At 34.6% G+C, this 24,988-nt stretch overlaps 5 protein-coding genes across 7 annotated transcripts; 4 read left to right on the top strand and 1 right to left on the bottom strand.

Moving 5' to 3' along the window:
- Nucleotides 1-273: 273 nt before the first annotated feature.
- Nucleotides 274-3,888, top strand: RHL1 (root hair initiation protein root hairless 1 (RHL1)). The gene is given in 11 exon segments (XM_089064743.1): nt 274-628; nt 843-953; nt 1,126-1,212; nt 1,327-1,538; nt 2,099-2,250; nt 2,297-2,400; nt 2,765-2,806; nt 2,912-2,960; nt 3,411-3,451; nt 3,581-3,625; nt 3,699-3,888. Coding segments are annotated over 11 exon segments (1,194 nt in total). The 5' UTR covers nt 274-313; the 3' UTR covers nt 3,735-3,888.
- Nucleotides 3,889-7,180: 3,292 nt separating this feature from the next.
- On the top strand, nt 7,181-9,697 carry LOC125201557 (Peroxisomal membrane 22 kDa (Mpv17/PMP22) family protein). The gene is made up of 7 exons (XM_048099722.2): nt 7,181-7,625; nt 8,088-8,175; nt 8,505-8,599; nt 8,818-8,890; nt 9,002-9,094; nt 9,206-9,292; nt 9,407-9,697. The coding sequence occupies exons 1-7, from the start codon at nt 7,297-7,299 to the stop codon at nt 9,485-9,487; spliced, it is 846 nt and encodes a 281-aa protein (XP_047955679.1). The 5' UTR covers nt 7,181-7,296; the 3' UTR covers nt 9,488-9,697.
- Nucleotides 9,698-10,830: 1,133 nt separating this feature from the next.
- LOC125207796 (GEM-like protein 4) lies at nt 10,831-12,319 on the top strand. The gene is made up of 4 exons (XM_048107293.2): nt 10,831-11,088; nt 11,179-11,268; nt 11,617-11,891; nt 11,966-12,319. The coding sequence occupies exons 1-4, from the start codon at nt 10,953-10,955 to the stop codon at nt 12,140-12,142; spliced, it is 678 nt and encodes a 225-aa protein (XP_047963250.1). The 5' UTR covers nt 10,831-10,952; the 3' UTR covers nt 12,143-12,319.
- A 5,382-nt stretch (nt 12,320-17,701) lies between these two features.
- Nucleotides 17,702-19,984, top strand: RAP (RAP domain-containing protein). The gene is made up of 3 exons (XM_048098237.2): nt 17,702-19,564; nt 19,641-19,723; nt 19,800-19,984. Exons 1-3 carry the CDS (start codon nt 17,743-17,745, stop codon nt 19,896-19,898), a joined length of 2,004 nt encoding a protein of 667 aa, XP_047954194.1. The 5' UTR covers nt 17,702-17,742; the 3' UTR covers nt 19,899-19,984.
- A 69-nt stretch (nt 19,985-20,053) lies between these two features.
- LOC125200583 (CDT1-like protein a, chloroplastic) lies at nt 20,054-22,641 on the bottom strand. Of its 3 annotated transcripts, none has more exons than XM_048098238.2 (8): nt 22,515-22,641; nt 22,232-22,450; nt 22,029-22,148; nt 21,441-21,669; nt 20,697-21,330; nt 20,526-20,616; nt 20,283-20,343; nt 20,054-20,189 (listed from the first exon to the last, which is right to left on the bottom strand). In XM_048098238.2, exons 2-7 carry the CDS (start codon nt 22,429-22,431, stop codon nt 20,289-20,291), a joined length of 1,329 nt encoding a protein of 442 aa, XP_047954195.1. In that variant the 5' UTR covers nt 22,432-22,450; nt 22,515-22,641; the 3' UTR covers nt 20,054-20,189; nt 20,283-20,288. The 3 variants fall into 3 exon arrangements, with proteins under 3 accessions (XP_047954195.1, XP_047954196.1, XP_047954197.1); XM_048098239.2 differs by having other exon boundaries at nt 20,054-20,186; XM_048098240.2 differs by having other exon boundaries at nt 20,697-21,327.
- Between the last annotated feature and the right edge of the window lie 2,347 nt (nt 22,642-24,988).

Below are 24,988 nucleotides of genomic sequence, written 5' to 3'. Positions count from 1 at the left end.
AAGAACGAATGATACATAATGACACAAACCAAATTTGATGAATTATTTACCAAATAAATCCAGCTCAATATGTAAGTCCGTTTTTAATTTATCATTTGTTGCTAAGTTTATTTGATCATTCAAGACCGTCCACTGAATTTTTAGTTTATATTTGATGAAGCTAATTTAATTTATTACTAAGTACACAATAAATGTGTTTTTTCAGTTTTGAATAAAAAATATCCAAATTTAAATGTAAATTAACAAGTTTTAAAAAGAAAATGAAATGATTAAAATTTACCCGGCTTTCCCAAAAACACACAACTGAGCTGAAATGGTTCGAGGAGGAAAGAAGAGTGCCGCCACCGCCGCCGATCCGGAGGCGGGAGAGAGGTCGCGGCTGAAGAAATTGGCCCTCTCCCGAAGCATTCTGTCGCGGGATGCCGTGAAGCTAGCCGGTTCAGCCGCTCTCGCCCCGTCCAAAACTGTGATCAAGCACCACGGCTGTGATATCTTGAGGAAGTCGCAGCGGAAGAACAAATACCTCTTCTCATTCCCTGGCCTTCTCGGCCCCGTCTCTGGCGGGAAAATTGGGGAGCTCAGAGACCTTGGCACCAAAAACCCCATTCTATACCTACACTTCCCTCAGGTTTTACTTAATTGGAGATTCTCATTTTTCGTTTTTAGGTTACTTTTAGCTTGCTGATTTGGGGAAAATTGATGAATGTTGATAGTTAATCTGAATTGTAGTGAATTATGCTTTCCATATTATGTTATTTTAGGAAGGATGGTGAAAGGGAGTTTTAGATTGCTTTGTTTGAGCAAAATTTGATGGTAGTTTTCCGATGTGTTGATATGTGCAGGGTCGAATGAAATTGTTTGGAACAATTGTTTATCCGAAGAACAGGTTCTTGACACTGCAATTTTCCAAGAGCGGGAACAATGTTACATGTGATGACTACTTTGAGAATATGGTTTTTATCTTCTCCTATGCTGTCTTTTAGTTTCATTTGCTAGCATTTGTTTGTTTAACATATTTTGAGAGGAATTGTTTAGACTTCATACCGTGGATATATATTTCTTCCCTTTCCCCTCTTCTTTTTCACTTGGGGCTTAATGTCGGGTATGTGTCTTCTTTACTTCCAGGTAGTATTTTCAGATGCTTGGTGGATCGGGACTAAAGAACTGAATCCAGAAGAGTTACAGCTTGAGTTTCCTAAGGAGCTCAATCAGGTCAGTTGTATGCTATTATGCTTGCAAGGGATAAATTCGTTTTCCAATTGGTCTTTTGCATAAACCAAATGAGATTCAATAATAGTGACATGATTTCCCTGCATTCTGGTCCAGGAAAAACAGGAAAAAGTCGATTTCAAGGGTGGAGTAGGGGTCCCATCGGACTGTAAACAAGGTTCTGTAAGACCTGCAATGAAAAGCTTGGAACGAAAGCCTGAAAAAGATTATTTAGAGGATGAGTTAACTGACAGTCCTGATGATTACAAGGAGTTGACCGAAATGACTCCCACCAGACATTCAGCCAGGACTGCTGGGAAAACGTTCAAGTAGAAATTTCACTTTCCTTTAAGTTTTAACATGATATAGTCTATAAGGAGAACTCTGAGATGCCAACCATTTTTCCTGATTTATTCGTTTTCTAGTGGATGCTTATCTATACTTAAAAAATGCTAAACTTATAATTACATTTCTTTCATAGTATTAAGGTTTGGTTAGGAACTGTAAGTGGCAAGTTTATGCAGATACTCCCCCATGACAAATTTGTCTTAGAATTTGTTAAAACTGAAAGCTTGTAGGTGCTACTCATTTCCTATTCTTATCTGATGTGAGACAACTGTAGTAGGCTTATCAATCTATGCAGGCAAGATTATTTTAAGTTTCGTTTATTGAGACACTCAGAATTACTTGGTAGCTTAATTCATTAAGATTATTGCTTGCAAAGTTGTTATGAGCTTTTTAGGCAGTATGCCCTGGTGAAAGGAGTAGTTATTTTTGTTTTATCTTGTTGGCAAAAGGCCAAGTAGAGGTTTTACACTTCACCATTTTTGTCCTAATTTGTGCATGCTCAATTGACTTCTTCAATACATATGTAACATTTCTTTATCAGATTTGCAGAATCATCTGGAAATGGAGATGAGACACCTGAAGAAGAGGATACCAAAGTTGATGATGCTAAAAGAGTTTATACATCTACGAATATCCTTGTTTTAGTTTTTCCCATTTATCAAGCTACTGTATCTGTCTAAACCTCTCATCTCTCTTTCTGCATGCACAAGAGTATTAATGTATATAAAAATTTTCCTTAATAGACAAATACAGACTGGGAAAGCTAAGGACCCCTCTGAGAATCAGAGAACACCTCTTGTTCAGACAACATTATCTTCACTGTTTAAGAAAGTGGAGGACAAGGTAATGTTTCTCATTCCCAGTTTAGCATACTGTCCCTACAAAATTATACCATTGAGAAAGACTTCTAGTGGCCATCATAGATTTGTTTTGTGGATCTTGTTGAAGTTGATGAGCGATCAGATAACATTGGATGTTCTTAATGCAAATATATTTTTCTCCCATGTTTGGTACTATCAGCAAAGTTACAGTTCTCGTTAAAATCAAATTTTAAAGATAAGCAGGTCTCATCCTGCTTCTGGCGTATCCACTATTCCGCATGCATTCTTTTGATACCGAAACTAATGTTAATCGATAAAAATGTTCATATATTTTGATGCATCATGTTTCATGTTTTATATCTGATGAGGCTTTAACAATTTTCCAGAAGGAGAAGAAGGATGCAGAAGGCAATACCAACACTTCTGAAGTATGCCTATCCCTCATCTGCTTCCATTTGCCTCCTGAAGGAATTTGACTTGATGTTTTTTTTAAATCTAACCAATTCCCTCATTGCAATGGTTATTATGTCCAGGCCTCGAATGCTATAAAAGGGAGAAAGAAAATAGGGGGAAGAAAGTCTGGTTAGCACCCTCACTCTGTTTCTCTTTCTTGGCATGTATTCAATCAACATAACTGCAATTATTTTATTGAATATGTAAAATCCACATATAATCTCTTGAACACTCTGCACGTAAGTGATCTTTATGATGTCATTTGAATGCATCAATGTGATTTTTCTTGGCGAAGACGTAAAAAGCCCATAGTTCTTTGCTGGATCTGAATCTGAACACCTAACCTATTTATGCGTTCAAAAAGTGAAACTAATATAATAATTTGAAGCTACACTAGGCCCGGCAATAGAGAAGCTTTGATACTCCATATACTCTAGGTCTAATAGGATCTTATGAAAAACTTTGAACGGATAGATCACGTGTAGCAATTGAACGTTGTAGAGGCCTTTAGTTTGTTTCACTTCATTGTTCTCGGAAGAATGTTCTAATAGTAATAGTTTTCACTTGTTTATTATACAGAGCCGTCAACTGCAAGTAAGGACCGGAAAAAGCAACATAAGGTAATTGTTTTTGTAATGTTTTTTGTAGTGTGAAACTACCCATTCTCTCTCCCCAGAGAATGTTGAACAAAGCTTTGAGTGAGACAACTGTGTTAGTTAAGCTTCTCTATGTTTTCATGTTTCTTGTAGGTTGACGAAGACAATGAGATCGAAGAGTTCTCCAGCTCACCAGAGGTTTGAATTTGAAAGCTCTGTAGATCTACGTGGTTCATGTGTATAATGGTTATGAATTGTTGAATTTGTTCAGGACATGGGTGAAAGTGATGAAGATTGGACTGTTTGAAATAGCGCCAACATACAGTACTAAAGAAATCCACAGGTCTCTCTCTCTATATATATCGAACCAGCGCAATATTTTCTTGTCTTTTCATGTATCCGCTTCACCTTTTTTTATTCTTTGTACGAAATTTCTTCATCTATAAATTTAGTTCTTGAGATGGAGAGGTTATTATTAATTACTAGAATAGTGATCATTCCATCCTTATTCATTTATGCCTTTTAATTATGCAGCACTGGACGTACATAAAATAAACAAAAGTTCCAACAATTGATGCGTGAATTTTGCATCAATGCTTAATTATATTTTCTCGAAAGTAAAAAGGTTTAAGTTGAACATATATACTGGGATATACACACAAATCCCTTGTGAGTTATTTATAACATATTTGCAATACACTTATACGAGTAATAATTTCATTTATTTTTATAATACTGTAATCTACATATACATATCTTTTGATAAAAATATCTTTTGGATCCTTGGTTGATTGTAATTCTTAATTTCATATACATTTTGCAGCAAAATTATGTAAATTAACAAACCCGTTTAACATAGATCCATTTCCATTCTGGAATAGGTAATGATAAATCTTTGAATTTATTTATAAAAATGAATTAATTTGAGGTAATGATAAATGATTGAATTTATTTATAAAATGAATTAATTTGAATAAAATTACAAACTAATCATTTGGTAACGAGGGGAGTGTTATATTGCTAACTCATAACTTAATTGCTAACTACAACTAAATAATACTCTTTCCGTCCCCGATTAAGAGTCATACTTTGACCGGGCACGAGTTTTAAGAAATGTAAAGAATAGTTGGTTGAAAAAGTTAGTGGAGTGTGTGACTCATTTTTTTATATTAGTTTATAATAAAATGTGAGTGAATTGAGTTAGTGGAATGTGGGACCTACTTACTATTTATGGTAAAAATGAAGTGTGACTCTTAATTGGGGACAGACTGAAATGGAAAAGTGTGACTCTTAATCGGGGACGGAGGGAGTAGCCATTAGATATTAAAATTAAGGGTTTAGATCATCAATCCCTAAATGTCAATATGATCAACGAAAAACGTCAATAAGGCCATAGGATTAATTAAAAAAAATATCAATAGGGGTATTAATGTCAATTAACTACATGTTTAGTTATAACTAACTTTTAAAAGAAATCACAAAACTTTAAATTCATATAACATATATCAAATTAAAAATAATTTCATAAGGATTCCAACGATATCTTACATACATATGTTCCGACGTCAAAATTTGAAAACAAAATTCAAATTTTTTTAATTTTTTCGTACAACAGAAATTCAACATACAATATAAAATATGTCAATATAATACATGTAGAATGTCAATATAAGCAATTGGTTAACATTCTAAAGCATTGTGTTGACATTCTCAAAGCATTGTGTTGATATTTTCGAAACACTATATTGACATTTTCATCCAAAACCCTAATTTGGAGGGTTTTTTTTATCTTTTTTGATTTAATTAATAAAAAAATACACGTGACAAATTATAGACCACACGTTTTATAAAATCCTATGGCCTTAAATTAGTTGTAGTTAGCAATTAAATGATGAGTTAGCAATTGATCACTCCCCTTGGTAATGATATAGAAAAATATTAGAATTTTAATTAAATATTGATACATTTAAAATATATATTTTTTCTATTAATATCAAATCAAGCTTAAATACAAGTGAAAATTTTTATTATAAATCAAGCTTAAATTTTATTATTTCTATAGAATAATATAGTAATAAATTTAATTTGTAATATAATTTAATTACATTTAAAGTTTAGGGTATAATACTCTATAGTCGGGTAGTGATAAAATGCAAACTCTAAATATACAAACTCGAAAGACCTGGACTGTTGAAAAATGTCAACAAATGATAAAATTACTTCAACACAAAATGTCAACATGATATCAACACAATGTCAACATAGCATCAACTGTTGACACTGTGTTGACATTTCGTGTTAATGTAATTTTATCATCTGTTGACATTTTTCAACGATCCAGATCATAGTTTGGAGTTTGTACAGTATTTAGAGTTTACATTTGATTACGTCTCATATTCTATATATATAAAATTTATATAATACTACATTTAGGGGAGTGTTATATTGCTAACTCTGATTACGTCTCATACTCTATATATATAAAATTTATATAATACTCCCTCCGTCCAAAGGAAATGACCCCTTTCTTGGGCGGCACGGGATTTTATACAACTTTATTTTGTGTGTTAAATGGAGAGAGTAAAGTAAGAGAGATGAGATAAAGTAGAGATAAAGGGGTTTCCATTTTAAGTAATGAGTCATCTTGGTTGGAACAAACCAAAAAGGAAAGTAGGTCATCTTTAATGGGACGGAGGGAGTACAGTACTACATTTAGAGGAGTGTTATATTGCTAACTCATAACTTAATTGCTAATTACAACTAAATAATAGTCATTAGATATTCAAATTAAGGGTTTAGATCATCAATCCCTAAATATCAATATGATCAACGAAAAACGTCAATAAGGCCATAAGATTAATTCCAAAAAATATCAATAGGGGTATTAATGTCAATTAACTACATGTTTAGTTATAACTAACTTTTAAAAGAAATCCCAAAACTTTAAATTCATATAACATATATCAAATTAAAGATAATTTCATAAGGATTCCAACGATATCCTACATGCATATGTTCCGACGTCAAAATTTGAAAAAAAATTCAAAATTTTTTAATTTTTTTGTACAACAGAAATTCAACATACTATATAAAATATGTCAATATAATACATGTAGAATGTCAATATAAGCAATGGGTTAACATTCTTAAAGCATTATGTTGACATTCTCAATGCATTGTGTTGATATTTTCGAAACACTATATTAACATTTTCATCAAAAACCCTAATTTGGAGGGTTTTTTATTATTTTTTTTATTTTATTAATAAAAATGAAAATTACACGTGGCAATTCGTAGACCACATATTTTCTAAAATCCTATGACTTTAAATTAGTTATAGTTAACAATTAAATGATACTACCTCCGTCCCCCAAAATTTGCTACACTTTGACCCGACACGGGTTTTAAGAAATTTAATGGAAAGTGAGTTGAAAAAGTTGGTGGGATGTGGGTCCTACTTTTAAAGTATTAGTTTTATAATAAAATGTGAGTAGGAATGAGTTAGTGGAATATGAGGTCCACTACCAAAAATGGTAAAAGTGAAGTGTATCAAATTTTCAGGGACGGACCGAAATAGTAATATGTATCAAATTTTCAGGGACAGGGACAGTGGTTAGCAATTGATCACTCCTCACTGCAATTATCCTTATCTTTACTACCAGAAATTTTTAAAAAAATAACTCGATCGCTTTAAACTCATATATTCAAAATATTCAGCCGGTTTAAAAAATCTCTCATAAAAGAAAGAAAACAAAAAGAATCTACACATCCGCTAAAACCTCAAAAACCCCAAATTGTGCAAAACCCCATTATTTTAGTTTTTCATACTCCATTATCCATACGAAGAGGAAGAAGCAGCAGCAGAAACTATGATGGCCGCGAATCCCACAACTGTCGCCCAAAAATACTATGTTTTCTCGGATTTCCGCCGCACCCACATTCATACTCCAACTTCAATTCTTTCTTGCAATTCAATTCACAATAATGGGAATTCTCGCAGTAGGATTTCTCTGGCTTCTGCAAACGGCTTAGGAATATATGGGTCGAAGCCTTTGGCCCTTCGCTCTTTCCAGGTTTCGAGTGGCGGCGGAGCTGGGGACGGTTCTAGCGGCGGCGGAGGCTCTTCCGGTGGAGGTGGCGGAGGCGGCAGTGGTGGAGGAGGCGGAGGCCATGGCAGTAACTGGTCATTTGTTTCATGGTATAATAAAAATCCAATCTTTGTACTTTATCCAGTTTGAAAGAGAAAGACTACATCTTTGATGAAATTTCTGTTCTTGAAAAGTTTAGTGTAATTGGATGATTTCTGTTTCTGCAACTAAGCATTGATATCAGTGGAGTCTCATTCTGGTAAAAGTTTCAATTTTGTGTGCGCGTGTTGGTCTATTGGTAGTGTGGTTAACGCATTTGGTCTCACGTTTGAGTCCATCGTTTTTCTTTCATAAGTACTAAAAAGAGTTTAAATCTTTAGTTTCTTAGTTATATGCATAATGTGGGGCATGAAATTTATGATATTGGATTGAAAATTCAGTATCTGAGGATGTTCTTAAATCTTTATCTTGCAATTTGTAGTTGTGATGTTATAGAAAAATGGAAGGGGTCTGACTTATTGCTAATTGAGGATCAGTTCCTTGCATTCATCTCATTCTAAGTTTGTTTCCAGGTATCTGTCTCTTCTTGCCGAGCATCCTGTGATCACCAAGGCCGTCACTTCAGCAATGTTAACTTTGGTTGGTGATGTTATATGCCAGGTAAACTGGCTCGTTAGAGGCTTGAGATCATATATTTGATGTAGCCTAACTCTATCAATGGAGTCATGCAAAATTTTGAAAGCAAAAAAAAAAATTGCTTTGCTTTTGAGTGACACCTTTGAAACCAGTTGTGGAATTGTGGTTAGTGCTTGTGAATTGTGTTTCTATCAACTTATGAGTCGAAATGTAGGGTGTGGCAATTGGCATAGTCATGCATCAGTCGTAGAACTAGTTTATTTACCTCTGTATTTGGCTGGTTGTTACGTTTTTTTTGTTTCCATTAAGTAATACTCTTCTTTTCCTTTCTATTCGGGTACAATGTTCGTCAGCTCTTCATTGATCAAGTGCCATCTCCTGATTTGAAGCGGACATTTATTTTCACTTCGTTGGGACTGGTTTTGGTTGGTCCGACATTGCATTTCTGGTAACGGTTAAAAGTTGTTTTTTCCTTTATCCGTACCCTCCTTTTTTACTCTGCATACAAATCTACAATGTGGATGCAGCTCTGTCACTAATGATTATTGTTTTATCATCTATTTGTCTCGTTATTTTCTGGATTAGTTGCATTCTTTAACTTGATACCTTGAAGCCATGACCTATATCTTCGCATACACAATTTAACCACTCCCGATGCATATTTAGGTATTTGTATCTGAGTAAACTCGTTACCCTCCCCGGAGCTTCTGGAACTTTCTTGAGGCTTATCCTTGATCAGGTCACTTCTTTAAGCTTCTCGATTTCAGCTACAAGCTTGATTTATCTTTGTTTGTTGTTACACCTGAATCAAACCCCCTAACATAATTTGCATTTGATATTGCATATACAGTTTATTTTCTCTCCCATTTTCATCGGGACTTTCCTATCTACATTGGTGACACTTGAGGGACATCCGTCAAACGTAATCCCGAAACTAAAACAGGTACTTTTACTTGCACTTTGATTATTGGTGACTAAACATGAAGGTGATTGCGAAGGATCTGATTGTTCTTGCCCAAAATGTTCATGACAACGCTTAACGTTTTACTTGTAGGAATGGTTCTCATCAGTTGTTGCAAATTGGCAACTCTGGATACCATTTCAGTTCCTCAACTTCCAATTTGTTCCACAGCAGTTTCAGGTTTGTTTAATCTTTAAATAGCTGAAGATGATGATTGCCATTTACCTTTGTTTAATTTGAGTAAATTATTGTGTATTGAATCACATATTTTCCCCACAAATCACCAATTTGCAGGTCCTTGCTGCCAATTTTATTGCCTTAGTATGGAATGTGATTTTGTCCTATAAAGCTCACAAAGAAGTCCCCGCCGAATAGGCATACCTCATCTCGTTGGAGGGGAAGCTTCTTTACCAACTGAGTCGTGCTTCGTTTCGTTGTCAAGAATGATGTTTTTCTTCTGTTGTACTGATGCTAATTTAATTTGTTTAGAACATGCTGTAGTAGGTTCTCTTATAAGTTTTGGCAAAATTTTGTATGAATGATGTGTAATGTATTTCCATTTATTCAAATTACCCTTCAAAGTTAGTCAAAGATTCTTCATCTGTGTTGACACAACACAGATTTCAAAGACAGAAATTGTTGTAACAATTTAACCGGTCGGAGTAATGTGAATAAAAAAACCTTCTTGCCTAACCAAACTGAGACAGACATAAATTTAATAAAAGACTGATATCTAAACAAATTTCCATACTCTCCAATTGTTTATATATGTATGGATTAGTTTGTTCTATTTTTAAATGGTATTGGTCCCTAAAATTATAAATTTTGACTGAAATTTGATACCATTTCTTATAAACTTTAAAGTTGGTCACAAAAATTATGAATTTAGGCTTTGTAGTGAATTTTTTTCGAAGTCAGTTCTTGGAAAATTTCAGTCTAAGAAATATTTTCATGATTTTTCTGGCAAAAAGTTTTAGTTCATGGAAAAGATTAAATTAGGCAAAAGTTCGTGATTTTAGGGACTAATTAACTTTACTAAATCTTCTATTTAATATATTTGCTAAACACACTAAATATTACTCCATTTAGCATATAATATTAAATAAATAAATAAATATGATTACCTGGATATGAAATCTTTTAGTAAAACACACAAACAAAAAATTACATACGAAATGAATATTGTTTAAATTAAAAAAATTTGTGAGGACTAATAATGAATAAATTTAAATTATTGATCTCTAAAATTACAGACTTTGGCATGATTTGATATTTTCATAAACTTCAAAATTCGGTAAAGAAAATAAGCTTGCTGCCTTTAGTGAATTTTAAATGAATTGGAATAAAATTATTTATGTAAATATTTGGCTACAAAGCTTAAATTTATAATTTTGTGATCAATTTTAAAGTTTTGAAAAATACTAAATTTCGATTAAAGTTTATGATTTAGGACCAACTAATCTATAGTATTTAAAAAAAGTCACCGCTAACCTTACTTGACTAAAGGAAATTTCCAAGAAACGTTTTTAATAATTCTAAAACTGCCAACGGAAACTTCTGAATTGGAAAGCGTAAGCTAAAGATAAGAAATGATTGAAAATTTGAAGCTGTATTTAAGTTTGTATGTTTGAATCTTAAAAAAAATAATGTAAATTGTGGGGCTTCCGACAGTGACAGCATATGTCATACCCATTATTCCACACCTCAATTATCACTTCTTGCCACGATTTTTCCTAAAACTCTCCTCTGCAATTTATCAGCTCACCCATTCCGTGTTTTCTCAAACCCAGCCATAAAAATCGAATCTTTGATAAACCCAGCAAGAAAGCTTGAGTCTTTGATGGAGAAAACCAAGGATCGTGAGTTTGAAGATGGTTTTCCGACAAGCCCATTTGTGGCAAGCTTAGATAGATCTTCTTCCTTGTCTGAGCCTTCCCGGAGTCCCTCCTCTTCAGATCACTCTGCTCCCTTTACAGGTATGCTAATTTTATCAAGATTTCTCACTGTGTGTGTGTGTGTTTTTTAATGAAGATTTGTCAAATGAATAGCTCTTGAAAAATTTGCAGAAAATGGGGAGGTAGCTGAAGCTGGGAGGAATCAGAAGAAGAAATTGGACAGAAAAGGAACCAGCTTTGCTTACAGAGTTCGTGAACATGGTACATATATATTCATGTATGTGTGTGTGTGTGTGTTAATTGAAGGTTTAGTCATTTACTTGTCCCTCAATTTCTTTTAGTTCAATTAATTTCACATCGAATGCATATACTTTATACGTTTAATGCAGCTTAATTAGCGCTTCACTTAAATTAGTTGCACTAAAAAAAATGCAAATTTTTGCCCCTAACTTATTTAGCAAAATGATGTACTCACTTTTGAATCTTGGAATCAGAAGAGCTGAAAATGGTTTTTCATTCATCAATTTGAATAATGTTTCTCATTGGATTGTATATGCATAGATAGATGGATGTGTTGGTTTAAAGCAATAATCTTGAAAAATGGTGCAGTGAAAATGGGGCCAAAATTCTCAGAAACAGTGAAGGGGAAGCTGAGTGTTGGAGCCAAGATAATAAAGAAAGGGGGCAGAGAGAATATATTTAGAGACATATTTGGAGTGAGTGAGGGAGAAAAGTTGCTCAAAGCATCCCAATGTTATCTCTCCACAACTGCTGGTCCAATTGCTGGCATTCTCTTCATCTCCACACAGAAACTCTCCTTCTGCAGCGAACGATCCATCACCGTCCACTCCTCCTCCGGAGGCCTCATTCGGATCCCCTACAAGGTACTTGAAAACGTTAAATTCATAGATCGTGTCATAGTGGACTCGAGCATGAGACAGTTTTGTGGTGTTTGTAGGTTTCGATTCCGATGAAGAAGATAAAGGCAGCAAATGAGAGTGGGAATGTGAACAATCCAACACACAAGTATATAGAGATTGTGACTGAGGATGGGTATGAGTTTTGGTTCATGGGATTTGTGAGGTATGAGAAGGCTGTGGTGAATCTTAGAAGGGCTATTTCCTTGCAACATTGAGTTTTGAAAGAATGAAAAAAAGGACAAGTTTTTCAATTTGTAGAAATTGAACTTTGTTTTTTTTGGATTGATGTGTGTGTTAGATTATTATTTTTGTAAGGTTTAGGTGTGAGTTTGATGAAATGCAATGTGTACAAAGTTTTCTTAGAAATTTATACAAGTTTTTTAATTCTATTAGTTTGACTATAATGGTCATCATGGACCATTCTTATTTTATCTATTTTATAAACTTTTATTCTTGTACTAGCTAGAAAATGAAACAATCAGACAAAGGGTTTGGTGTGACTTTGAATTTTGAAAGCCTAAAATTTAAAGCCATAAATGATGTGTTTAATATTGATGTGTGTTATGGTGTGTGGGGTAAAATAGTGATGGTGCAAGAAAGTCTTAACTTTTTATGAAATACTACTATTATCATACAATAGAAACAATTACCTAACATCGATAGGTTACATTTATTTCATTGTGTTCAACATATAGTACCCCTAACAACATGATAACCATATCGATCTATGATAGAGTTATCTTTTTGTTTATTCATCGTCATTAGTGGACTCTTTGGAGATATGGTTATCATGTGGAGTTTTATTTAAGATGAATTTCCTAGTCTTTCATAGTTAATGGACATTTTAGAGATATAGTTATCTTGTACAGTAGAGTTTTATTCAAGATGAGTTTCCTACATACTTTCATATATCGAGCTTTGTATCCTGCGTTTGAAGTGCTTAGAGTTGTTAATTTGGTAGACATGTTAATATAGCACAAAATATTAACATAAGATGAACTTTAAAATAAATTAAGATAAAATTCTAAATTTTATGGTGAGATGCTAACCCATCTTTTTTAGCTGATGAATTAACTGCACAAACCAATTCATGCTTCGATATGCTTAACAGCCACCCTGTTGGTTTCTGGAATTACAAGATATAAAACTAGCTGAGCGTAATACAATCCAAGAAAAAATACAAATGGAAAAATTGAAACACGATTACAAGAAAAATTTGAAACAAGTAAACCGTGAAAGTGTTTAGCCGAGTTGAGGAGTCCTCTTTCCGCAAAACGAGATGCGCCCCGGTAGTGCTCTTCGGACTGGCGTTTCATCCCCAAAGATAAAACGGCTACGTCTCTGATGAAGCAGCACCGCTATCAGCAGAGCTCCGGCGAACTGGACGGAGGAGAGGGCATAGCTTTCGATAGAAAAACAATGCAGAAGAAAGGGGAGAGTGTATGATGCAGAGTGATATTCTAGTTTCTGGTGTATAGAACGCTAGAATGACTAGCCTATTTATAAGCTCAGTCCACTGTAGGGGTCAACGCTGTCATCAATGCTAGACCGTAACGGTCGTCGGTTACGAGCCGTTACAAGCTCAAAGATGTTGAATCTAGACGCTTCTAGATTCGATCATGACGTGGACTGTCACGTGTCAGCCACGTTGGCTTACCGCATCATACTGATGAGGTGTCATCCGCTTGGCTCGCTGACGTGGAAACGGTGGTGGTCTAAAAAGAACTAGACCCACTAGCCTTGGGTCGAGCCCAAGCACCAAGCCTACGACCAGGCCCAAAGAACACCCAAAGACCAATTGCCAAGATCCAAGGACACGGGGCTCTAAAAAGAACTAGACCCACTAGCCTTGGGTCGAGCCCAAGCACCAAGTCCACGACCAGGCCCAAAGAACACCCAAAGACCAATTGCCAAGATCCAAGGACACATGCTGAGGCTCGCGGCGGACGACGGGCGCGTGTGCGCACGTGTGGACTCTTACAGCCAGGGGCGGACACACGTATTAACAGGGTGGGGCTTAAGCCCTTACCCAATATTTTTTTTTGAAATTTTTGAAAATCATCTACTTAGCCCTTACAAAATCAATATATCTGATGACTAAATCATTGGAAATAGATTGATGAGCGGGGCTGAAATTAAAATTCTGAAATAATTGAAGAAAAGCAACAATGGTGCTATTGGTTCGAGGAAGAAGAAGAACATTAAAGATTAAATAATATAATGATATAAAATACTTATACTCCTACTTTGATTCAAGCCTCTTTCACTGTGCATTTACTGTTTGTCAGATTAAAATATTCAGAATTCATGTAGAATGCCTTCAATAGATATTGATAGGTTTAGGAGCTAGTTTTAATAAAAGTGCATTAGTAAAACTACGAATTCTTCTTTAATTTAAAAATTTCCTGGACTAGAACTAAAGCAAATACTCCAGAATTTTGTTATTCGGTTACAGTGGCTGACTTTGCTCGGTAATTTTAGTTGTTTCCACCTCGGTAATTTACAGAATTGTTTATTTATGAAAAATTATTGATTTGAGTTTAAGTTGTTAAGATTGAAAATTTTTCAGGTAATTGACACCTTATAAATTCGGAGTGTTTTTAGTTGTTACTCCCTCCATCCGCAGTTAGGAGTCGCATTCCTTGGCGGCACGGGTTTTAACAAATGTTAAGAAAGGTGGGTGAAAAAAAATTAATGGAATAGGAATCTCACTTGAATACATTAGTTTTAAATGAAATGTGAGTGAAATATGTTAGTGGAAGGTGAGACTCTATTATCATTTATGGTAAAAGTGGATCGGGACTCTTATTTGTAGACTGACTAAAATAGAAAAACGGGACTCCTACTCGCGGACGGAGGAAGTATATTTTAATAGGGGAAATATTTTTTCAGTCTGCGAACATTACTGAACTATCATTTTTGGTCTGTAAATTTTTAAAATATTTTTTGAGGCCTGTCAACTTCGACTTAATATCATTTAAGCTACTTTTTCACTATTTTGAATTTTTTTGGGACAAAAATACCCTCAAGACTATAAAGGACAAAGTGAGTATCGTTTACAATATAGCCCCTACTGAACAAATTTTCTGCGTCCGCCCCTGCTTACAACTCATCTTAGTCCACTATAATTATTACATGTAATAATCATTTTTATTAAATATTAGTTTAATAAGGTCGTAACTTCAAATGTGGGATAATTAACTTTCTTAATTATTCTCTAAAGCTTCTTTCATAGCTCATTTAAGTTTGCAATTTTGCACAACTTTAATCCATTATTTCTCACATACCGGGAATCGGATTTGAGAAAATGTATATACCACGGTCGTCTACTCCGAACATAGATCGACACTATATCATTTAATTTCACAAAATTAAATGTCTCGTTGAAATTATAATTGGTCAAAGTCCATTGACCGGCATAGATTCCAACAGATAAATCATCTTATCTACTAAACACTTATATAAACCTAATAACTCATATATCGGGAGTTATAGATTTGTGGTTAGGACACTTATCATTTCTTAATTATAGATTTGTCTTTTTTTCATCTATCCATAAATTCGTCGTCGTTTCACTTTCAGAAACGTGTTATACAAGTGTATTTATCAGCTTCTTGTGATTTTAGAGAAGCAGAACACAAAATATATACTGTCTCCATGAGAAAAAAAAAAATTATCTATAATTTTTTTTTTACAACTTTTAAATAGCTACATATAATATAGTAATAAATTTATCAATAATGCTATGCGGCCACAATGTGGCTGGCCACACGGTGGTATTTCTATAAATAATTGCAAAAGTAATATAATAAAATAATAGTTTTAGATAGTGCTTAACTAGTTTTACACAATCACCCTTTCCTTCCAATTTTGGAGAGAGAATACATATTTAATTTCAAATTAAATGTTGAAACTAATCTCCGTCTTTACTAATTACAAACTCTATTTCCCAAAAATAATTATTATCGGATCCTAATGAAGTATGTATGTTTATTGCACAATTAATCTTGAATTAATTAAGCATGTACGTTTATTTCATATCAGAAATTTTCCATTATAATTAAATAATTTTTTCACTTAGGAAAGTTCCATTATAGTCGAGGTAATTAACATTTTTTTCACTTTAATTTATTTGTTTTCTTACTTTACTCTTTACTTTATTCACTTTTTTTAGTCCATTCGTCCTACAAGAATATATATTTTTTCCTTTTTGATTAGTTCAACAAGAATATGCACTTCCTAATTTTGGAAATTATTTTTTCTCTAGTGACGTGAGATCCATTCTCTACTAATAATATTTTAATTAGTGACGTGAGATCCATTCTCTGCTAATAATATTTTAATTACTTTTTTTCTCTACCCCTCTCTTATTTTACTAATTTTGTATTAAAATAGAGACGAACCCAAATGCATATATTCTTTAAGGCTTTAAGCCAGAAAGAGTATTTTAACGGATTGAATAACATTTACTTTAACACTCCAAAATGGATAAGTCTAATCATATGATTACAATTAAATTATACTAGTAACTACGATTCTAAAAAAATAATACTTCCTCTATTCCTGAAAATTTGTTACTTATTTTCTTTTTCGTCCGTCCCTAAAAATTTGTCACCTTTCACTTTTACTATTTTTTTATAATGGATCACAATCCACTAACTCATTCTCACTCATATTATATTATAAAACTAATATATAAAAATAGGACCTGCATGTCACTAACGTTTTCAATTAATTTTTTATTATATTTATAAAAACTCGTGTCGAATTAAATGGTGTTAAATTATTAAGAACATTGGGAATAATAAGAATAAGTACTACTAGTAAATTAAAGTAACAGAAATGGCTATAGTTTGATATCGTGTAGCATAATGTCATTACTTAATATATTTAATTATAAATTTATATACTCCTTTGTAGTTTATTATATACATTAATATTAAGTAACATTATGGTGTATGAAGTTATTATTATGAATTCTTCTTAATCAAATTATTATAATATGGGGTAGTATCTTAAATTAATATTAATAATACGTATTTGTATTAATATTGTATAAAAGTTATTATTTATGATTATGATATTACGTATAGTATATATATTGGTAGTCCTATATATTTACTTATTATATTTATGATGTATTGAATTATTATAAATTATTAATAAATTTTAAAAATATTGCATGTTAAGACTAAATGAAATCCCAAATTTATAATTGAATTGAATAACAATTGAATGAAATTTACTAGTATGAACTAAAATACAGACTATGTTACAAACTTATAACATTTAAAGCGAAATATCAATTTTCCCATCAAACTAAAACAATATAAATTAAAAAATTAATAAAAATGTAAGTAAATAGTAGTATTTATTTTCAATTAAATATACTGGTGATATTACTTTTAATTGGAAATGCCTTACTATTTTAATATTCCGTTTCCACTGCCTTATGTATATTAAGTCACCTTCATGAACAAATACTATGACTAAGACGAAATAAAATCTTAGAAAATAAGAGAAGAAATAATTACTACTAGTATAGAACGTATATATAAAGCAGCAAATGTTTCTGGATGATTTAAAGCAAAGGGTAAGATAGTCATGAAATTTTGATACTTTCTAAGTGCATTCAATTTGATTGTAAAATCTGATTATGGCTAAGCTATAATGTGGCCATTTAGCATCACCCTAAATTTATACTACTACTAGTATTTAAAAAAAATTAGAAATGTAAAATGGCTTATATATTTTGTTTTCCATTTTATACTTGTATTATCCTCTGCAGCTGCTAGCGCCACCGCCGCTATACTAAATGAAGACTTTGAAAGCCTCCGCCGTCAGTTACTCCATCTCAAATTTCCAAATCCCATCAACTAAACCGATTTCCTTCATACCTCTGCTCCCCATTACTAATTCTAGAGCTCAATTGAGCTCCCTTTCTCTCAAGACCTGCTGCGTAAGCTTCACCAAAAGGGGTAAACATTCAGCAGTTGAGACCGCCGCCGATGAAGAGGTTGATAGCGCAGCAGAAGAAGAAGAAGAAGAGGAAGAAAAGAGCTCCAATTCGATTGCTACTTCAGCCAATTGGGAGGCGCAATTTCTCGGGGAGATAAAATCCAACGGAAATTTATCCCCAAAAAAGAAGGTGAAGCAGCTGAATTCTAGGTTAATTCGAGAAAATGATGATATGGATTGGTGCGTTAGGGCTAGAAAAGTAGCTCTTAAATCTATCGAGGCTAGAGGATTGACGGCCAAAATGGAGAGAATGGTCACCGGCGACAAAAAGAAGAAGAAAAAGAAAAAGAAGAAAAAGCAGCCTAAAATTGATAATGATGATGATGAAGATGATGAATTTTTGAGTGATGTTGATGATGGGGATGAGGGTGATGTTCTCAATTTTGATTTGGACTCTTTGGATAAAGCTAGCCATCTCAGGCAAACAGTGAGCAAGATTGCAGGTGGGATGTTCGAGGAAAAGCGTGAGAGAACAATGGAGACATTTGTCGAGAGGCTTTCGCAGTTTTCGGGGCCTTCCGATCGCCGGAAAGAGATCAACTTGAACAAGTTGATTGTGGAAGCTCAGACTGCAGATGAAGTTTTGGAGGCCACAGCTGAGGTGATCATGGCTGTGGCCAAAGGGCTCAGCCCTTCGCCCCTTTCACCTCTGAACATCGCCACGGCCTTGCACCGGATTGCCAAGAACATGGAGAAGGTGTCGCTGATGAGGACCCACAGGCTGGCATTTGCGCGGAGGAGGGAGATGAGCATGCTTGTCGGGATGGCAATGGCCGCACTGCCAGAGTGCTCTGGGCAGGGGGTTTCCAACATTGCGTGGGCGCTGTCCAAGATTGGCGGGGAGCTTCTTTATCTGTCTGAAATGGACAGGGTGGCTGAGGTGGCCGTGGCAAAAGTAGACGAGCTGAATTCGCAGAATGTTGCTAATTTGGCTGGAGCTTTCGCTTCTATGCAGCATTCTGCTCCGGAGCTCTTTGCAGAGTTGTGCAAGAGGGCTTCGGTTTTGATCAATACTTTCCAGCCTCAAGAAATTGCCCAAGTTTTGTGGGCTTTTGCTTCACTCAATGAGGTTGCAGACCCTTTGCTTGACTCTCTTGATCACGCGTTTGACGGCTGCTCTGTGGTAACTAATCTTGGTGATGAGAGAGAAGCAGGTGGAAATGGTGTCCCTCTAACAGTGGGATTCACCAGAGATCAGATTGGTAATGTAGCTTGGTCATATGCGGTTATGGGGAGATTGGATCGCGTGTTCTTTTCACATGTGTGGAGAGCTTTGAACCATTTTGATGGGCGGAGTATAAGCGGGCAGCATAGGGAAGACGTTGTGTTTGCTTCACAGCTTCACCTAGTGATGCAGTGCCTCAAAGTGGAGTACCCTGAGCTTGAGGAAGCGTTGTCTAGTGAACTGGAGAGGAGAATCGAGGGCACTGGGAAAACTAAGAAGTTCAATCAGAAGGTGACTTCCTCGTTTCAGAAGGAGGTGTTGCGTCTCCTTGTTAGCACCGGGCTGGAGTGGATCAAGGAGTATAGCGTGGATGGCTACACAGTGGATGCAGTCTGTCTTGACAAGAAAGTGGCTCTAGAAATCGATGGGCCAACTCATTTCTCAAGGAATACCGGTGTGTGATTGTGGCTGTAGTTATGTTGATTAATGATGTCTCATTTGCACCATTTTGAACCTTTGTTTCTTTGCAGGAGTGCCGTTGGGGCATACTATGCTCAAACGTCATTACATTGCTGCAGCCGGGTGGAAGATCGTCTCCGTGTCTCATCAAGATGTAAGTTTATATTGTTTTCTGCTTCTTTATGCAAGGAGTTGTGTATTGATATGGTGTCTGTGTGGTATATTTGCAGTGGGAAGAACTCCAAGGCGAATTCGAGCAGCTGGATTATCTTACAAGGATTCTTGGTGATGCCTTAGGTTATGAGAGCAGCAATGCTGTAATATCCTAGTGTGGTTTTGTGTGTTCAATCAAGCAACACATAATGAAAAAGTCTGATTTTTAATGGATAAGTAAACTGTGTCTGTTTTTTGTTCCGATCATACAATGTGACTTTGGTTGAATTAACAAGGAGTACCTTAGTACAAGAATGTGGTAACAAAAAAATGAAAATCAAAAGCAGTCATTTTGAATATTAGAGCTAAAGCCAAGTGCAATATTACATGTTATATAGAAAGACTGCAGCAATCTGATTCACTATAGCAAAAACTAAAAGAAACCATGCCCTCAATTTCATTAGCTACTGCAAAGAGAGTGAGGAAGACAATATCAGAGGCAACTGTATAAAGAAAAGTCATTACAAAGTTACATACACATATTAGAAAGTAAAACTAACCTCTCATCACATAGCATTAATTTTTTCACAAACTGACTTCAGATCAGAAACCTTCCTCACACTGCAGATTAGCAGAGGCAGCTATGTTATCAAACACTTCATCTTGTTAAGAGATCCCATTAGTAATAGTATACGATTTTTTTGTTCTTGTTGAAAATTTTTATTTGCTTTCTACGTATTCAATAAAAGAGATAACAAGAATTGAGAAAATCTTGAGGCTTCAACATAAAGAAGGGAACTTACTTGTACATAAGATCACCACTAGGTGCCATTTTCTTAAAAAACCAATCTGGGGCCAGCTTCTCAAGATTCTCCATTTGTGTTTCAATCTCGCCTGAACATAACACAGAACAGTTCAGAAATTTCTGAATTGATATACCAAAAAGGCAAGAGAAGATAGAAATCTATGCTTACTGTGATCGTCAAACTCAAGGCTGTTCATGATAATTTTATGAACAAGTTCTGCCTTTGTAATGGGATTAAACTTCACTGATTGGAATATTTGATGGATCAAGGGAACAAGGTCTGACGGGCAAACTGATTTTTGCTTTTGCTTGTGGGAGAAGACGGTCTCTTCGCCATCAAAGCTAGCAAAATTTAATGCTTTCTTAGCACTTGCAGTGGACTGTTTATGGCTTGAAGTCATCTTGTTCTGATCATCGCAGATAAGCGACGAAATTGGTCTCAGGGGAGTGGACTGTGCTGGTGTTACAGCAGTAAGACCATCATTCCCAACTAAAGGCTTCATAGGGGTGGTCTCAGTCATGTTAGCTGAGGTATATGAGGCAGAAGATGACCTCACGCTTTCAAACACTTCATTAACCTCACTAGCAGATTTAACAGGTGAAGGGATGTCAGTTGTTTCCATGTCTGCAATAGCAGTCTTCTGATTGAAGAGTGGTTGGAAAAAAGGGGGAAGATGAGATGAATTCAACATCTCTGTCTCGCACAAAGTTGGCAAATTCTGAGAGGTCAAATATTCCTTAATGGGGGTTCTTTTTTCGTTGAATGGATCTGGTAGTTCAGCTTCAGGGATATCACACACCTGCTACAAAATAGTAAAACAAACTCAGCATAGCTGCATATGAGATAGTTGAATAATGTGACAACGCTATTGCCAATTACCAAAAACTTATGTAAAAGGAAAGACACTATTACCTCAGGATGTTTGGCATTAAAGTCTCTTAGCCTCGAAGAGAAAATAGTGCTCAGAGCCACATATACAGATTCATCTTCATCATGATGCTTTACAACATCAGACAGCAACCTGATATTCATCTCTACCTTCATGCACTTGGTTTTCTCATCATGAACGAGAATTTTATCGATTTGAACTGCTTCAGGAAGTATGTATTTGATTTGTGCAAGATGACTAGGTAGGAATTTTCTAACAAGGGAATGTAAAAGGGAAGGGTCAGACTCCATTCCACCAAAAACAAATATTTCACACAAAAAGTTGAATACAAGAGTAAGCACGCTAGCAAATTACGCACATGCTAACATATCATATCAGAAACTACAGTATATGACCACAAGTTCATGTGCTATGAAAATGTAGTGAACAAGAATAATCAATTTTCTGGTAGCATCCGCTTACAACGTCTACAATCTACACATAATGCACACTATAGTCACTAAATATTCTTCAAATGGAAGGACAAACAGAACAAAAAATGGCTTTATTTTGTAAATCAACCATAAGCACATAAACAAGAACTAAGAGTAAATGAAGGCAGAAGTCTTTACCTTCCAGCCAAGATTTCAATTTGGCGCCTAACGTTCTGAAATGTTGGACTCTTTTTACGCAGATTTAGCAACCTCAATGAACTCATCAGACGCCCAAAAACCTCCAATAATGTCGCATACCTAGAAATTCAATTACATGGCTTAAAATTAAACTTTAATCAAATTATCACTTGAAAAATAACTGCATAAACAACTGAGCTCACTTCTCTGGAAGCTGAGCCAGCTCATCTTTGCTCTGAATGCGCGGCCGCTCTTTCCTTTTCACCGGCGTCGGAGACGAAAAATCCTCCTCGACTGGACGAATTTCAGTAATTCCTTCCTTATTTTGCGTATCAGAAGGAGAAATTCCGGAACATTTTCCCGCCATATCTTGCGCAAACGTTTCCTCCATGGTTTTTCCCATGCTTTTTTTTAGCTGAGACCTGAATCAAACAGAAATTAGACTATTTTTCTTCACTGTTAACAAAATTCGTTGAGAATTTGAACCTTTTAGCAGTGAATTTGAAGGAAATTGGAATTTGAATTGATTTAGGGCTCTCTTCTACTGCTCACGATGAAAGGGGGGGAAATGAGCGCTTGATTTTGAAAAGGTTAGATGGGCCGAGTTTGCGGGCTCAAATCAGCCCGTATAAAGTCCGATTTAGCAATTTGCAACGATTTTGGTAAGAAATCTATTTATAATTAAATGCATTAATCAGTAATATCTGAAATCTGAATTTCAATTCAAATTTTGTCATAACAATAGTACTCAATATATTAAAATAATTCTATATTTGGCCTCAGGAATATCTGAAATCTGAATTTCAATTCAAATCTACTGAATTTATTAACGTGTCTTGAATCTTGTTATAGTCAATTTTTATTTTGTAACTATCATTTTATTAATCAAAATGCATGAGATCATTTAAGGTGACAATATCTTACACGCATTACAGATGATGTTTATGAATTTATATCAATTATAGTATTGGTAATATTGTATATGTCTTACATATACATGAACATGAAAATAAATAAGTTAATATAAATTAATGTTACAAAAAGTGGTATTCTCATAAATAAATCATATTATGGAAATATTTGAGTAATTATAGAGAATGACAGAACTACCATATAAAGGATTAATATTGATTATTTTCAATTAAATTTAATATTTTCAAATTTTTACATGATAAGCAATATATAAGTGATCTAGTGGCTAGTAATAGATCATTGTCTGTACTATTATTTAGATGCTAGTAACTTTTTTTATTCCAATCCTACATATTTATATACGTATAATACCATAGATAATAGTAGTAACATTTAGATTATAAAATTTGATTAAATTTTGACCAGTCAATTGAAAGTGTAATATCAAATCATGAAGTTTTAATTTTTCTCAATTATTTTATTCACGTAAAAACAGTATCTTTTGTTAGGTTTGGTATACTGAAAAGCATGTTTTGAGCAAGTTTCGCTTGAATAGAATCTGGCTTGTATACGTAAAACTCTATAATCCACTTTTAACCCGATTCAGTATTATTCGAGTAGTTTTGCATGAATAGAATCAGTATATTATTACATTGTGTTTGCTTGTGCATTTATAAACATTTAAATGCATAAGAAGTAAACAAAGTCTAAGTCTTTTGCTTAGTAGACTGGTTGTGGGCGGCGTCCACTTTAAGGTAACACGGTCAGATCTATGCAATGCTTTGCAAAAGGAAAAGAAGAATTTCACAACCTAGATAGGCTTAGACTACCTATCGTGAAAGGTTGCAATGTCAGTCCGCATATTTCTAAGCCTTACTGAAATAAGATGACATTGGTGTGGTATAGCACTAAACGGATCTAACAGCAAGACGTGTCTTTTATGCTATCTACTGAAAGACTAGGTCTTGGTAAAATACTATTTCTTAATCTACATATGTTAGCATTGAGCATACGGTATTGATTATGCACTACTTTGACTTATCAAATGGTGCGGATTTTTCGCAACCCAATAATCTTGATATATTGGGTAGTGGTGATTAATATCTAGCGGTGCTAGGATTGCTATTATGTTGAAACGTGCGCGATGTGAGTATCGTTTGATAATGTCCTCAAGAGGAGCTCGAACAAGTTTTTATTATTCGGAAAACTGGCCAGTTGGAGTTTTATTACTCTATGAATAATAAATAAATGATTCTTGTTAAGTCCACTATTGGAATTAATAAGATGTTAATTAATTAAGTCCATAGCAGACATTAATTAATTAATGGACATTTATATCTTAAGCGCGGGAAATAAATAATAAACAAAGTGGAAACCCGGATTACTTGTAATTTCGGATTTAGATGGGGAGAGTTCAATATTACTTCTGTAGTGGCTGCTCGTAATATTCCAATATAAGCTTGTATTAAATTGTGGGTTCAATTTAATTAGTAAAAAGCTAATTGGGGGAGCCCATATCCAAAACCTTCCATAGATCCCCGTCTGGGCCCAAAATGAACTTAATATAAATAGGAGAAAAAATGGGACATAAATCATTCATTATTATTATTCATAATTTTCGTCCCCCTCTACCTAGAGGAATTCGAATTTCTCTCCTAATTGGAGAAGGATTTCTTATGTCTTCTTTATTCGAGTCCTAGTATTTTGATAAGATCAGCCCACCCTGATATCGAGATACAGTTCGGGAACCAGAGAGAAGATCCGTGGTCTAGTATTGAAGATCATCACGTGGAGAAGGCGCGGGCAATCGACGATTCTTTGGAGAATCAAATCGGTAACCCTAAACCGTAGAATTCATGTTTTAGGATTTACTTTCTATGAGCAGGAATTATTTGCGTTATAGCATGCAATTATCTGTTTAACATGTGAATTGATTAATCGCATAATCGGTCAAATAGATCCGTGTCTGATTTATTTGTTTTGTACAAGTCTTCCGCTGTGCAAGGGGCTCCAAACTCCATCATCTTTTGCCCGGGTGAGACAAATTA

This window comes from Salvia hispanica, chromosome 2 (assembly GCF_029641045.1).
Source record: "Salvia hispanica isolate PSC_SH4W2 chromosome 2, Shi_PSC_v1, whole genome shotgun sequence".
Taxonomy (NCBI): domain Eukaryota; kingdom Viridiplantae; phylum Streptophyta; class Magnoliopsida; order Lamiales; family Lamiaceae; genus Salvia; species Salvia hispanica.
Note: the sequence above shows the minus strand (reverse complement) of the source record. Positions and strands in the feature narration are given on the sequence as shown.

Excerpts from the sequence above, each read along its gene's own strand:
- LOC125201557 (XM_048099722.2), top strand. The coding sequence starts at position 7,297 with ATGATGGCCGCGAATCCCACAACTGTCGCCCAAAAATACTATGTTTTC. Across the intron at positions 8,176-8,504 it reads TTGGTGATGTTATATGCCAG|CTCTTCATTGATCAAGTGCC; the intron begins GTAAACTGGCTC and ends AATGTTCGTCAG. Across the intron at positions 9,293-9,406 it reads TTGTTCCACAGCAGTTTCAG|GTCCTTGCTGCCAATTTTAT; the intron begins GTTTGTTTAATC and ends ACCAATTTGCAG.
- LOC125207796 (XM_048107293.2), top strand. The coding sequence starts at position 10,953 with ATGGAGAAAACCAAGGATCGTGAGTTTGAAGATGGTTTTCCGACAAGC. Across the intron at positions 11,089-11,178 it reads TCACTCTGCTCCCTTTACAG|AAAATGGGGAGGTAGCTGAA; the intron begins GTATGCTAATTT and ends AAAAATTTGCAG. Across the intron at positions 11,892-11,965 it reads TCATTCGGATCCCCTACAAG|GTTTCGATTCCGATGAAGAA; the intron begins GTACTTGAAAAC and ends TGGTGTTTGTAG.
- RAP (XM_048098237.2), top strand. The coding sequence starts at position 17,743 with ATGAAGACTTTGAAAGCCTCCGCCGTCAGTTACTCCATCTCAAATTTC. Across the intron at positions 19,565-19,640 it reads TCATTTCTCAAGGAATACCG|GAGTGCCGTTGGGGCATACT; the intron begins GTGTGTGATTGT and ends GTTTCTTTGCAG. Across the intron at positions 19,724-19,799 it reads TCTCCGTGTCTCATCAAGAT|TGGGAAGAACTCCAAGGCGA; the intron begins GTAAGTTTATAT and ends GTATATTTGCAG.
- LOC125200583 (XM_048098238.2), bottom strand. The coding sequence starts at position 22,431 with ATGGGAAAAACCATGGAGGAAACGTTTGCGCAAGATATGGCGGGAAAA. Across the intron at positions 22,149-22,231 it reads CTGGCTCAGCTTCCAGAGAA|GTATGCGACATTATTGGAGG; the intron begins GTGAGCTCAGTT and ends TTGAATTTCTAG. Across the intron at positions 20,617-20,696 it reads CCTTGAGTTTGACGATCACA|GCGAGATTGAAACACAAATG; the intron begins GTAAGCATAGAT and ends TGTTATGTTCAG.